The 13,801-nt window shown below is 50.9% G+C and overlaps 4 protein-coding genes across 4 annotated transcripts; 1 reads left to right on the top strand and 3 right to left on the bottom strand.

Moving 5' to 3' along the window:
- Positions 1 to 354: 354 nt before the first annotated feature.
- IAR55_004273 (uncharacterized protein) lies at positions 355 to 2,201 on the bottom strand (the record flags this gene model as incomplete). Its single annotated transcript, XM_066947372.1, has 5 exons — positions 355 to 536; positions 787 to 1,058; positions 1,230 to 1,496; positions 1,675 to 1,923; positions 2,092 to 2,201. 5 exons carry the CDS (start codon positions 2,199 to 2,201, stop codon positions 355 to 357), a joined length of 1,080 nt encoding a protein of 359 aa, XP_066801786.1.
- A 420-nt stretch (positions 2,202 to 2,621) lies between these two features.
- IAR55_004272 (uncharacterized protein) lies at positions 2,622 to 5,326 on the bottom strand (the record flags this gene model as incomplete). The annotated part of the gene is made up of 11 exons (XM_066947371.1): positions 2,622 to 2,721; positions 2,798 to 2,895; positions 2,979 to 3,193; positions 3,307 to 3,744; positions 3,809 to 3,943; positions 4,014 to 4,121; positions 4,176 to 4,188; positions 4,262 to 4,351; positions 4,589 to 4,817; positions 4,998 to 5,081; positions 5,235 to 5,326. The coding sequence occupies 11 exons, from the start codon at positions 5,324 to 5,326 to the stop codon at positions 2,622 to 2,624; spliced, it is 1,602 nt and encodes a 533-aa protein (XP_066801785.1).
- A 1,366-nt stretch (positions 5,327 to 6,692) lies between these two features.
- Positions 6,693 to 11,387, bottom strand: IAR55_004271 (uncharacterized protein; the record flags this gene model as incomplete). The annotated part of the gene is made up of 12 exons (XM_066947370.1): positions 6,693 to 7,610; positions 7,667 to 7,917; positions 7,974 to 8,184; positions 8,238 to 8,426; positions 8,479 to 8,865; positions 8,916 to 9,068; positions 9,116 to 9,817; positions 9,880 to 10,024; positions 10,083 to 10,525; positions 10,584 to 10,810; positions 10,883 to 11,102; positions 11,166 to 11,387. The coding sequence occupies 12 exons, from the start codon at positions 11,385 to 11,387 to the stop codon at positions 6,693 to 6,695; spliced, it is 4,068 nt and encodes a 1,355-aa protein (XP_066801784.1).
- Positions 11,388 to 11,779: 392 nt separating this feature from the next.
- On the top strand, positions 11,780 to 13,768 carry IAR55_004270 (uncharacterized protein; the record flags this gene model as incomplete). The annotated part of the gene is made up of 3 exons (XM_066947369.1): positions 11,780 to 12,248; positions 12,320 to 12,900; positions 13,004 to 13,768. 3 exons carry the CDS (start codon positions 11,780 to 11,782, stop codon positions 13,766 to 13,768), a joined length of 1,815 nt encoding a protein of 604 aa, XP_066801783.1.
- Positions 13,769 to 13,801: the final 33 nt, after the last annotated feature.

Below are 13,801 nucleotides of genomic sequence, written 5' to 3'. Positions count from 1 at the left end.
AGTGCGGTAATGCCTTCGCAATGACTGGTGCAGGAGTCCCGAATGGCGGCAGAAGAAGTGCAGGTGCGATCTGATACTTGCTATGAGGCATACGTAACAATCCGGGGGTTTCATGTATCATACACACACAGCATGCATGCATTTGACATTGTATTTGTACGGGAAGAAAAGTCGTCGATCCGTCTGGTCTGGCGTGCGACTGAAACTATAAGCTACAATAAGGGATTCTGAAGATTGGCAGCATGTTGCGTTCGTTCTCGCCGGCCCCCCTTTGTCATCTCAATCGACTATCAATCCGAACCTACTTCGCAAGTCGGACGCTGACCTAACTAATCTTCCGACCCTCGAAATCGCTCAATCCCCCTGCATTGCTCTATCGAATTCTTGACCGTTCAACTCATATCCCCACTGCCAGAGACACTGTCTCAACACCGGTGCCACCTCCTCGTCGTCCACTGCTGATTTCCCACCTGCTTGATGCAGTTTCTTCAGTAGGGCACGTTTGAACCGCCCTGTCGGACCTGCAACCTTGAGCCCTGTAGAAGCTGTCGTGGTCAGCCGTCATTGTTTCTGGTTGTTGTCTTTCGTTTCGAGTGAGATTGGTTTTGTTCGTCCAGTGAAGGAGTGGGAGAGGATGTTGGTCGACAGTCAGTCTACGGCCTTCTGACGAAAGGCGAAAGAAGTCTCAAGCGAGTAATAGACGGACTCTCCAACAAGCCACAAGCGGGAACGCAAAGCATTCGAATGATAAGACACGAGAAGAATATCAAAAGAAACCCCACTCACATCTCCTCACTTGCCTCTCATCATCCTCGCATCTCCTGCCTTCGCAAAAACGGACATACCACTGAGCCCACCCTCTCGGATCTCCCACCCATATCCAACCCGCTTTCTCCCATTCCTGCAAAGATTGCCCTGCACGCACTTTCCATCTGTTATAGTCCCCTGATGGTTCGGGGTTGGTGAGGAGGGTGGCGTTTTGGGCAAGTGTGAAAGGGAGTGAGAGTAGGTCAACGGTCGATGGGAGAGGTTCTCGAAGGATTTGGGAGTATGTGTCGCTGTTAGTGGATTTCAGATGTCAGCTTAGGTGCAAGTCCAGGCGACAGAAGAGCAGATGGAAAAGGGAAATGGCAATGAGGTTGCAGTTCAGCGTGAACAGCCGACGAAAGTTGAAAACCCCCTCCTGGTAGAACTCGTGTCTCGCTGAGACCTCGATCCGGCCCACTCACGCAAAGAAGCCGCCACCAAAAGCACCTCCTCGGAACATCTCTTCCGGAGTGATATTCGGCGTGAAGACGTCCTTCCATCTCCCCTCAAAGATCAATCTCCCATCCCCACCTCTCGTAGGTCGTGGCGCGGGTTTATGCGGTTCTGGGGTGGAGGTGGAGTCTGAGCGTGGAGAGTATGTGGGTCCTGGAGCGAGGGTGGGTGCGGTCGCTCGTGGGAGAGGGTTGTATTTCGGTCTGATAGGACTTTGTGGTGGGTTTGACAGTTGGCTATGTGGTGGTGGGATAGGGGATGTGGAGATCGCGTTAGTTCTCGACCTCTCAATCGAATGCAAATGCAGCGAGCGTTGGATAACCCATCAAATCCTCACCCTCACTCCACCATTTGTCCATATACCATACCCTCGCATACACCCAGAAGAACCACATCCAAACGCGCTCCACTCACTCATCTGCCTCATCCTTCACCATCCCCACAACCTTCGCCGCGACTCTACTACTCCTCCTCATAGGCTCTTGAGCCCTCCTCAACGCCGCCTCTTTCGCCTTGGCCTCCCTCCTCCTCCTGGCTTCTTCGCTGGACACAGATGATTTCTTCAACGCATTAGAGGAAATTGGCGAAGGGTTTGGAAAGCCGGATTTACGGGGGGCTGGGTTGGAGTTGAGGCCTAGGGAAGCCAAGAGGGCTGCGTTGTTCCTATGAAAGGGGTTGTTATACAGTCAGCATATGGTCAGATATGGAATTGTGAAGCGGCGGAATAAAAGAGAAGTTATCATCTGAGGGAACGAATGTGCTCTGAGATGAAGGAAAGGTGGTTGAAGGATCTAAAGGAGGCTGATGAGAGATAAGGAAGTTGATATCCACTTGATATTCTCCAGACGCTCCTGCTCGTAACTCAGATCCAATTCATTGATATCCGCCTCATCATCGATATCGGAAGCTGGATGAGACGCGACAATGGAAGTGGAATCCATCTCTCGGGATTCTATGTCCAACAAGGATCCCCCTTGTGGAGATGGGGAACGGTGAGAGTCGTCGTTTGAGCTGTCGAGTCGTGCGTCGGAGTAGAGTCTTAGTCGACAGTTGTCGTCAACAGGTCAGGTTGGCTGACGAGAGATGAGAGTTGCAAGAGAGAGAGAGAGAGAAAAGAAAGGAATCGGTGACAATACGCGTAAAAGGTAGAACATGATATCGTGCCCGTGCCTGGAAGAGAGGCGGGGGTAGATAACCGGTGACATCATCATCTGGAGTGATCGACCACGATAATAAATGGCTACTGGTGAATTGTACATTTCCTGACATATACGCGTTCTTGTACAGATGAGTCCTCAATGGCGCACCACTCACAGCCCATCAATCTTGGCGTGTCCCGAGGCAGACAAACGACGATTCAACTAGCTACTCAGTGTCGATACTGTTCGGGCATGTCTCATGTGTGTGCTGTCTCCTTTCCGATCTTCATCATCGATATCTCTTTGAGCTTGATAGTGTATCCTGTATTACAACATTACGATCAGAACGCGTCCATCAGCATCATTCCCCCCAAGATCCGTGACATTCGTATGCTCACGGTGTCCTTGGGTCAACTGGGGAAGCTTGTCCCAAAGCCTCTTTGACCCTTTGTCCTGCTCCTGTACCAAATACGACCTCGACTTCTTCCAGAGTCAACTGCCACAATACCCTCAGCGTCAGCGCAAATGGACCAGATCCAGTGCTTTGTAAATACACCCAGAGACACCAAAGCTACGCACCCCTTTGGTTTCCGGATAGGTAAAGTAGATCACGGTGAAAGCGAATAGCATACAACCAGCGAAGAAGATCCACGTCCATCCGTGCATGTGGCGATACATCGGTAAAGCAGAGTATTGAGTTGCGAAGCCGACTCCCATCGAGAAGACGTTGGCAATGGCGTATCCTCGTGCTCTCAGGCCGGCAGAGTAGATTTCGGCCGGCAGCATGTTGACGACTGGTACGAAAAGAGTCAGTAAGCGTCTATGGCTGAGTGTGCGCCCAAAGAGCCGGTAAGGATGATCAACGGACGGGGAGTACCGTGCGCAATGATGAATCGCTCCTACTCACCCGGAGAGAAGAACATGACCCATAAGAACCACTGAATGATATACACACTGACGAACCCCGCTCCAGCCGCATGGTTTACGGTCCCCTTATCGAAGATGCCCAGAGCCAAAGCTCCTTGAATTATGAGCATAAGCGCAGCTTGACCCGTCCCAATGAGATAATTCGTCCTTCTCCCCCACACATCTAACAGATATCCACCCACGATCCCACCGATACACCATGAGGCGTTTTGAACGCCCGCGATACCGAATTGGACGTGTGGATCGGTGATTCCTGCTGCTGAAAAGACGATCGTGTAGTAATACGTGAAAATGGATCCCCCATTCCAGGCCCACCACGATTGAGAGGAGATGGCGACGAATGAACGATATCGAGCCGCTTTGGAATTCCATAATGCTGCCCACTTATCTTGACCATGGGCCTGGTCCCATGTGATGGCTAAAGATGCCGTGTCAACAATTTCACTCTCGATATGCTTGTGTCCCGGGATCACCCCACTCACCCGCTCGCATCGCTTCGTACTCTGTCTCTCCTGCTTCTGAGAGGATCAATTGCCCGTCTTCATGTGTACACCCATGGAGCTTGCCCAAGACCTTTCGACACTGCTCGTGTTTTCCCTTCTCGTAGAGGTATCGAGCTGGTAGGGCATGAATCAGTTGACATCACCCCCCAAAGTCCTTTGGTGAGAATGAACATGTACCACTCACGAGATTCCGGCACCCAAGGTAAGATCATCAATAGTAGTGTGGCGGGCACGAACGTGATCCCCAGTGCGGTCCGCCAACCTGCATTTCCTGTAGAGTACGATATACCGTCTAAATGTACGATTAGCTCTATCTAATCGTTCAGTAAAGGTGTATAACACTCACAAACTATCCCAGCCTAAAGGTGGTTGCGATTCAAGCTGGTCAGCGAAATCGATTTGTTTCGCGAGTTGCCAAACCAGTGTACCCACAGCGAGTAGACCGAAAAAGTTGCCAGTCATGAGAGTGAAGCTTGATACGAAGCCTCGGTCTTCCTTGGCAGCGATCTCGACGGCATAGATCTATTCATGAATCATGCTGCGAGATTAGCCTGATTCTGATTAACTAGGGCATTTGAGGCCCCCCTGCCCGTCAAGAGGCATGTCTCTAATTTCTCGTCATTGCCCGAATAGCTCGCCCATGATCGACACTCTGTGCTTGCCTCACATTCATACGGATCCTTGATCGGTTCGCGATCCCTTACCTCGCCCATGTCCAGCCATCTGGCAACGTTTGGGAAAATGGCCCTATCCACTCACCTGATAACCCAACAACAGGAACCCGATCGATACACCCTCAATGACCCTCGCAGCGATGACCACCCCGAAACTATAACTCCAAACCAACAACGCCGTCGATAGTTCCATCAACACGGCGCCGATCACCATGGTCGGTTTACGACCGAAGGTGTCGAGGAAGAAGGCTGCGATGAGACCGCCCACGAGTTGTCCTAGGGAATAGACGGGACCGATCCATTGGTTTTTGGAGCTGCGAGTGGAGTCAGTATAGAATATCGGATCCTCATCACAACCCGGGGAGGTAGGACGGAGGCCGAAGGAGAAGACGAAGGAGCACAAAGCATGGTGTACAACGACTCGTAAGATGGGAACTTTGAGATACTGGCGTGCTCGATGGATGTGCTAGGAGATGGAGTCGGGAAACACTCACTCAGGTATGGTCGTCTCGTATCCCAGATGAGTGATCCATGCTGGTAGTTGTATGATTGAGGCAATGACCGACGCCTCGTACGACCTGTTAAAATCACAAGTATTAGCATTTCACTCCGCCTCTGATGACCTTGGAAATTCACGAGACGGGGAGGGGAGTTTGGGTGACTCGACGTGGATTACTTGCCCTGCTTTGACTAAGTGGCAGGAGAAGAGATGAACCTCAAGAGAGACTCACCATCCATCTCCTGACAGACTGAGCCCCAAGAGAATCACATATCTATAGACCTTGAACTTATCCCAATGTCTGAGATTATCCGACCACTTCATCGCAGGTCTATCCCGCGTTGAGCGGGGCACACGTCTCTGTCCCCGACTTGGTATTCGAGGTGGATTCCGCTCCTTTCTGATCAGAGCGGGAAATGATCCGGATCCAGCTGACGATGATGAAGTTGTGGACGGGGATGAAGTCCTCGAATTTGGATTGAGAGATGAAGTAGGAGGGCAAGTTGGCTCGCCTAGAAGTAAGAGAGGGTACGATTCTGGTTCAGCGTGCGAGTGACAAGGAATCACTTTGATGGTGTCCTTCGGGTCGACCTCTCACAATAGCGGCAAGTGTCTTTGCGCTGAAGTCGAGTATGTGAGCTTGAGTGGGAAGGTTGGCCCGGAATGAATAGTCTTGAGGGGATCCAAGCCAGCGACGTACTGTGGTAGTATTTCACCCCGAGTGCTGAATCAAGACTGTAAAGTACAAGTATATGATATGATCTTTAAGAGTGGTTCAGATGACCACTTGGCTTTTCTCACGGAACGGTTTCTGCAGACACGATATAAGGTTGCTTGCTCTCTTCTTTCTTGACGGGGTACGGGGTATCATACAGTAGACGGTATAGGCAACGTAATGGTACCTTTTGTCGACCGATAGCCTATCGTTCAACAACAATCACAGATCACTGTGTCATAGATAGTGCGAGGTCGATCGTATCGATACACAGTACTCGCAGGCATAATCGTGGTCGGAGTCTGATCCTGTTGATCGATCGACACGCCTTTCACCCTCCACTGACAATGCTAGCTAAAGTCCAAAGCCCAAAGCCTAAAGCCTACGATGACGGGACGGTGATTACCAGTAGGTGAGTCTGCTACTGCTTCTGCTGCTTCTGCTTCTGCTGCTGCTTAGGTCTGACTTACCCACATTTATCGATCACTCCCCCTCCGTCTCCCTTTTGTCGTGCTTCTCATCCCTCCTCCCTTCCCCATCTTGATCTAGGAACGCGGAGACAGTAGTAAATCTGCCAAATACATAACGGGTACATGTACGTACCCCCATCGTCATTCCCGATCTGCTGAATATCTTTCCGCCGGAAAGATATGTGGACAATTCTGGCGATCGAGATTTACTGTTAATTTATCTCGACATCGTACTGTCATCCAACAGCAGGTCTACTCTTATCTTTCAGTCGTTGCAGATTAGGTTTTGCATTCTGTGTGCTTCACTACTACTTGCTGACTTGCTCAATCTCACTATTGCATACTCACACGATCAACGTCCAACCAAAAGGCCCAAATGAATACTATACCACCTTGCCATTCGAAAGGAAAATGAGTCGAGACTACTTTGCACACTGCGATCACAGACATAGCTACCGAAATTTCATTCCCACCCAACAATCTCACCTCCCATCACAGACACCGTCTAGTATCGCTTCACGGTCTTCCTTCTCTTGACAGTAGGTTCAGCCGATGCACTTCTCTCCCTTTGAGAGGGGACCACATCCGGGAAATCCATATCCAGCTCCAGATCCAGATCCAGATCCATCTCATCTCCCTCGGGCGGTGGAGAGCTGAATTGTATGGTTTGATCCACTTCGTCCTCCCTCGCTCGTTTTTGACCTGCCACAACGGGTTCCTCCTCTACCACGATCACTTCTTCCTCCTCCTCCTCCTCCTCTTCCCGGTCGTCTGTTGGGGGCGGCGAAAGCGGTAAAGATCGGTCTCCATTAACATTGGCACGACCATTGCCATTCTCGCCATGATTTGCTTCCCTGGTGATGGTGTTCGATCTTGGCCTTCCAACGACTCTGGTCGGCGTTCGGTTCCTCGCATCGTCATGCTCGTCCTCCTCTTCGCCTTCCGTCTCCACTACTTTCTTCGTTGCAGCCATCTTCACGTTCGGGTCCTTGCTCGCAATCGCGACCAATCTCTTCTCGTAAGCTCTGTACGCATCCCATCCCTTGTTGACAGTGGCTTCCGCGCCTGTGGACTCGATAGCGTCGTCGAGGTGATTCTTGATCTTCAAGGCGTCTTTGCCTGTCACAGGCCCTAGGAGTAAGATGAGAGCCTTGAAATACGAAAGAGCGGCGAATCGCTTCTTCTGCAACCGTAATCTCTGATTCCTGAAGTTTGAGGTTTTCTCCTGCTTGACGTAGTGGGTCACCCGGCGAGAGACATAATCCAGTGCAGCGATGTGGAAGTCACAGACATCAGCCGGGTGGATTTGGCGGAGAATGGAGAAATGGTTGCCATGAATTACGAAAGCGGTAGAGATAAGCTTGGCAAGAGCTATGGGAGCGGAGGGTTCGTCGATTTCACCGTCAAGGAAGATGTCAAAGGACTGAGGTATGGCCATTCTGTCAGCCACCGGGATTGAGTCGGTTTTCATCGACTCACCTGCTGCAAAGCAGTGCCAGCAACATGTTGCACAGTGTCTGCTTCCTTATTGTAGATGCCCTCATCTCTCAGAACATCCACCAGTTTTTTCACGATGGCATCATAAGTAGATCCAAATCGACCATAGTGTGCCAGGGGTTCCTTCGCGTGCTCCACCTCGATGACGCCGCAACGGATAGCACCAACAAAGACGGATACGAGCTGGAGGAAAATAAATTCTTCTTGTGCTCTGTCGGTTGAACGCAAGGTATCTGAAACCTCGCATCAGCTTATGATTGCAAAGATTTGATGCGGTGAAGTCGCTCACCAGGATGCTTAGCCGTGTCACCAGCTGCGTCCTCACATTCCTCGGGGACTGGTAGCGACGAGGCGTATTTCTCTATGGCAGCTTGGAATGCTCCTCCCAATCGATGCTGGACATCATCCTCCATTGTCAATGCACATGCCTTCGCGGCAGATGCCGCGGTCCCGGTATGTGCGGAGAACAGAACATGTAGATTTGTGAAAACGATGAAAGACTGCCGATGTTGTCAGCTTATATATACAGGAAGAAGGAAGCCTAGCAACTCACTTGGCGACGGACGGTGTCCACAGTGTTGACGTTCTCACCCAAAGTCAGGTTGTACACAACTTCAACAGCTTGTTCTAGCTTCTCCTTCAACATCGTGACCTTGCCTTCGTCTTGCGCATCTTCTGCAGTGAACCTCTTGAAGAGCCAGGTCATGTGGAGGAAAACAATCTGCACCGCGGACTCGACCATCTATATGACCATCAGCTGATGTCGCTTGGTCAGTTTCAACAGGTATACTTGCCTTTGCTTCCTCTTTATAGCCTAGTTTCCCTCGGTCCGCAAACGCACGAACGATCTCCCAGCCACTGCTTTGTCCCCCTTCCCCATCCTCCATGACTTCCACCAGATCCCTGCTCCTCTCCAAGAGCGAGATTCTGAGCATGATAGCCTCGAGCTGGGCTGATTGGTCCTCGGCTGGGGTGAGGAGCGAGACATCTTGGTTGCCAATGGTATCCCTCAAAGAAGCGAAAAGAGTTTCTTGCATCTCGGCGAGCTTCGTGGTGTTGGCTGCAGCCATCGCAGCGTTATTCGTGAGATGGTTGATGGCTTGAATAGCGGCCGTGAGCACGGTGGTATCGGTGTGTTGTAGGAATTGCTTGGTGATATCGTCCCACAACGAGTCATACGCCTTCCTAAGTGTCAGCTCTAAGCTTTAAGTCAGGCTGGTGTAGGACTTACAGGACCCATGCGCATGTCTACATATAGACTCAGGTTCATGTGCTGTGGTATGGACAGGATCCCCGCTATTCGATTGACGTCCCCTTGATGCTTGGCGAAGAGCCTGGGTAGCACCTTCATGAGTATTTTCGTGCGATCTTCCTGGTCCTCATCCTGCAAGGTGTCAGCTGATCGTCGCCTCGTCTTGGAAACTAACTCACCTGGTCGTCTTTCTGAATGCAAGCTATCAGGACTTGCAGCATGAAAGTCTCCTCATCTTCTGTTAGCAACCACATGTCCTCCTTAGAAGTCGAGTGATCGAGTAGGAGATAATCAACAAGCTTCTCCCAGTCCTTCCATAATTCGTGCTCAGCCGAGATCGATTCCACAGCGGCCACAGCTCTGGTGAAAGAGCCGGAAGATGAGGTAGAAAGCAACGCAGACTGACTAGAACTGCTGGGATCGCTAGGTTCGTCAAGAGACCTGGAGATCTCGACCAAGAGACTGGCGAGGGCCTTCCAGTCTAAGCTAGAAGACATATCATCCTCTGAGATCTTTCCTGCTCGTTTCTTTTTCTGTGGTCGAAGACTGGACCATTCAGTCTTGTGACTTTCCTTCCTTTCCTCCCAGAGGTTTGTGACGAATCCGCCGACAGCTTTTCGTACTCTTGGTTCTTGGTCGAAAATCAATCGGGCAACCTTGTCACGTTGAGATTCCTCCTCATCTTGCAAGATTCCTGTTTTGTCGATGAGGGTGATGACCGAGATAGCTGTGACTCGGACCGAAAGATCGACATCTCGAAGAGCCATCTCCACTAGGCGAGGAGCGAGACGCATTGTGACGGTTCTCGCATTGTTGACGAAAGACTCTTTAGTGTAGAGGTTGGCAAGAGCCCGGGCTGTCTCTAGACGAGCGTGATTATTCTGCTTGTATGATTAGCCACAGCGGAGTGATAAAGTCGGAAACGGAAGGTGCTTTCACGCACCAAATCGTTGCAGCCCCGAGTGAAGTATGTGAGGTAAGAAGTAGACACGTAGTACTCCGGATACTTCTTGGCCCACACTCCTAGCTCCCTCAGACAGTCAGTCCTGATGGCAGGATCCGCGTCTCGGACGCGATGAACAAACATCCTGACAACATGAGTCAGTATTTGTGATATGAAATGAACCACCTTGCGGCTGTACTCACACGTCAAAGACCTCTTCCAACATCTCCTCTAGTCGTCCCTTCCTATCCTGGGCTTCCTTCACTTTTGCCTCGACATCCTTCAACCTTTTCTGCGCTGCTGCAGTAGAGCCACCCTTCTTGATCTCCGCTTCTCTTTGTCGCTGCTTCAGACTGAGATCCTTGCTGACTTCCGCAGCGACATCACACAACGCTGAGTTGATCTTGAGACCCATGTATGTCGCGGTGTGACGGATAGGTCGTAGTGGAGATGAAGACATACAATTGAGCCAGTTGAGCAGCAGAGGGACGAGCAGAGTGTAATGTGGGGTATTCTCGGTATTGTGAAAGAGGATTGGTGTAAGGGAGAGTGAGTCGATGAGATGGGAAAGGAAAAGGTTTAGGTTGTTTCTGAAGGCTCGGAAGTTCTTGGTTCGCGATATGAGTGGGTATGCAGCCAGTGCGACCTGAGATGGATAACAAATCAGCAGGATTCTTGCGCTCTTTTGGCGGCGCCTGGCGTACCCTAATACTCTCATCTTGGATTCTCTCCACCACATCTGGGATACCATCATCGTCTGTCGCCTCAGCTTGTTCGATATCTGACGACAGGCCACAACATCGGATGAAGAGGACCACCAGCTCGAAGATGGACGCTTGTTCCGACACTTCATCACCAGCTGCTTCTTGATACGTCTGCACCCATTCGTCGATCAGGGGTTGTAGCGCGATATCGGCCGACTGAAGGGCATCTACAAGAACGCAACGTCAGCTGATGATGGACGTGTCATGTGCAAGGAGTAGTGACAACAAGGCGGACTTACTGAACAAAGCGGAATCCGCCTTGACACCATCCACGGCCTCTGCATCATGTGCTTCCCTACTCACTGGCGCTGCGGCTTTCTTTGTCCTTTTTCTCGAAGCTCCTGCCCCAACAGGTGTCCTAGTCTTCTTAGCAGCCGAAAGGGCACCGTTCGATTGACGGGGCCTTTTCTTTGTTGGTGTGGGCTCTTCTTGATCTGAATCTTCCTCGTCGATCTCATCCTATGATGGTCGATGGTCAGCTGCTGATCTGCCGCCGGGAGCAGGTGGTCGATCGTAGCTTACCTCTTCGTCGTCCTCTTCACCGGCACCCTGTCTTCCCTTCCCTTTCTTGCCTTTTGTACCGTCATCACCGTCATCAGCAGCTGTGGTGTGACATGGCCCGGCGATGAAGAAGGAAAGATTCGCCAACTCACCCAGTCCCGTGCTGGCATCGAATTTCTCCACTTGTCTCCTGACTCTCCCACCTCGTCTCGGTTCTTCTTCTTCTGGTGAGGTGAGTGACATGGCAAGTAGACACTGTCAGCGAATAACCTGTGGAGATACAAAGTTGCAACTGATGCAGAAGGAAGAGAGGAAAGGTGTGACAGGATGCGGGAAGAGTCACGGTCATCAGACAATTCAATCAGTCAGATCTCGAGGACGCGTAGAGATATCCTGTCCCGCGTGGTCAGTGTCCGAGGTTGACGCGACTCTTTGCTATTCCAACATTAAATAAAAGAACGGGATCAAATTCCAGTGTGGCGCGTCATTGCTGACCTTGTAGAGACTGTTTGAATCCCATCTCTTCTGTTCTATCTCTTCTTGTTCCAATCAGCATTTTATGTGCATATCGCTCTAGAGCCACCTTACCCTTCTATAATGTCATAGCAGAACCCTCGTCGCCGAATGTCTACCCCATGCCACCACTGCGTACTCGCCAAAGCCGAGCATCCTTTTCCTCATCATCTCAGTCACAGTCGCAATCGCTTCGTCGATCTTCTCGTCATGCAAAATCCGGACAATCACCTGCTCTCTCGGATCAAAAACCTGCCGAAGACGAAACCTTCCAGACGTCCATGTCATCAGCCACTCTCCCCAATGCTGCTCGATATATGATCACCTTGGCGCTTCCTTTCAATGTCGAGCTCACCGCTACAGAAGCTCAAGATGCGTACGTGAGAGGTGAGGAGATCTTGTCGGATGGATGGAGGAGAGATACGACTCTCGAAGGCAAGTTGAGCGATCGTCGACAAGAGGTTCGACACGCGATAGGACCGGTACGTCTAGCGGGTGAAACTGGATTCTCATCTCCTGTTGTTCCCCTGGTGAGCACAAATGACCCGCAGACTTTTTGGTACACGGCTGGATTAGCATTTCCTTGCGTATGTAAGCGATACCCACTCATTTCAAAACTTCGCTCTTGGTCTTGCGCGGATGACTTATCTCGACCTTGATAGGCTCTCTACGACATCCCTCACGAGGTTACACTCCCTCCCGGCCTCCTTCAATACGAGCAAAACTACCACCACTCCCGCCTCATCCCAACCCCTCGCAAATTCCACGAGTAGGATCGTATATCTTCCCTTGGGTTTCCACCATCTCCAACACAGACCTTGACCCAACGCTCGACGACCTGGAAGATTTTGAACCCTTATGGAAGAAAGTATCTTCGACGGTAGTAAACGACAAGCACAACGATGATAGTCAAGCAACCCAGGCGGGCTTGGCTACTGGCGAAACTCCGGAAAGTAGACGGACGAGGAAAGGGAAATATCGAGCTCCCGACTCTGTAGTGACAGCCAGCGATGATACTTCATCTGCTCGGTTGCTACCCGCTCGTCAGGCGATCTTGGAACCGGAAATTCAAATTGAAGAAGATGCAAGAATCGCCCGTCCACGGATCGAAGTGGTGGTGAGTGCAGGACCTGTGGGAGGGGAAGCCAGTTGGGCGGAAGAGACGAAGCGACGAAAAAAGTTCTGGAGAAGACGAATCCGTTCCGATTCTGGCTACGGCTACTTGTGGACCTTCCTCTCGCTTGTAAGTCCTTTGTCATATCATCCCGTGAAATTATGGCCGTGGTGGTTCACGAAGCCCAGAAGCCAAATCTCTCTTATGCCAGTCAAGCTGACTCTCTTCACAGCCGTACTCACATCCCATCCGGTATTTCCCATTGAAACCAAAACGCAAGTCGAAGGACAAACTCTCGGCAATACCTGATTTTCATCTCTTTCGGAAATATCACTCTTGTCCACACCCGTTTCACCCAGACCTACCGCATTACATCTCCGCCAATCCTCGGGGAAGAGTGTACTGGCTCGTCCCGATTCATGGTCCCGTCCTGGTTCCCACACTCAATCATCCTCTGTCCCCCTTTCCTTCAACGTTTTCCGAAAGTCCACCGACGCCTTCACCAGCTATCTTACACGCCGATGATTCTCTGCCGCCAGCTGCTGAAGAATTGGAGACGAAACCGAGGATCATCCGATGGACTCAAGACTTGTTATTGAGATTCATCGACACCTTCCTTCATCCACTATATCTTGATCCTTCACTTCCTTTCGGCAATATCTCGTATGTCTTCTCCGGTCCGAAACCCGACCCATTCCTCGATCTCCCCTCTTCGCACCCTCCCAAATCGCATCTCCATCTTCCGACGCTTGACCGAGGTCGAAATATAGGCGACATTCAACCCGTTCGCGTGGAAGCGGGCGATCATCTTAGGATCTATTGCGATGTTAGGAAGGCTCTGGCTTTGAGAACTTGGTTACATAATGTCAAGATACCACTTGGTCATCCAAGTAAAGTCGGGCAAGAAGGTGAGGGAAGAGACGAACTGGTCAGAGTGTTTTATAAGACGAGACTGGCCTTGATAGGTGAACGAAATGAAGTACTCATGGTTGCATAAACAATGTGCTTGCTCTTCTCTGCCTCTTGCTAT

This window comes from Kwoniella newhampshirensis, chromosome 8 (assembly GCF_039105145.1).
Source record: "Kwoniella newhampshirensis strain CBS 13917 chromosome 8, whole genome shotgun sequence".
Classification (NCBI taxonomy): Eukaryota; Fungi; Basidiomycota; class Tremellomycetes; order Tremellales; family Cryptococcaceae; genus Kwoniella; species Kwoniella newhampshirensis.
The sequence above is the reverse complement of the archived record's forward strand: the minus strand, read 5'-3'. Positions and strand labels throughout refer to the sequence as shown.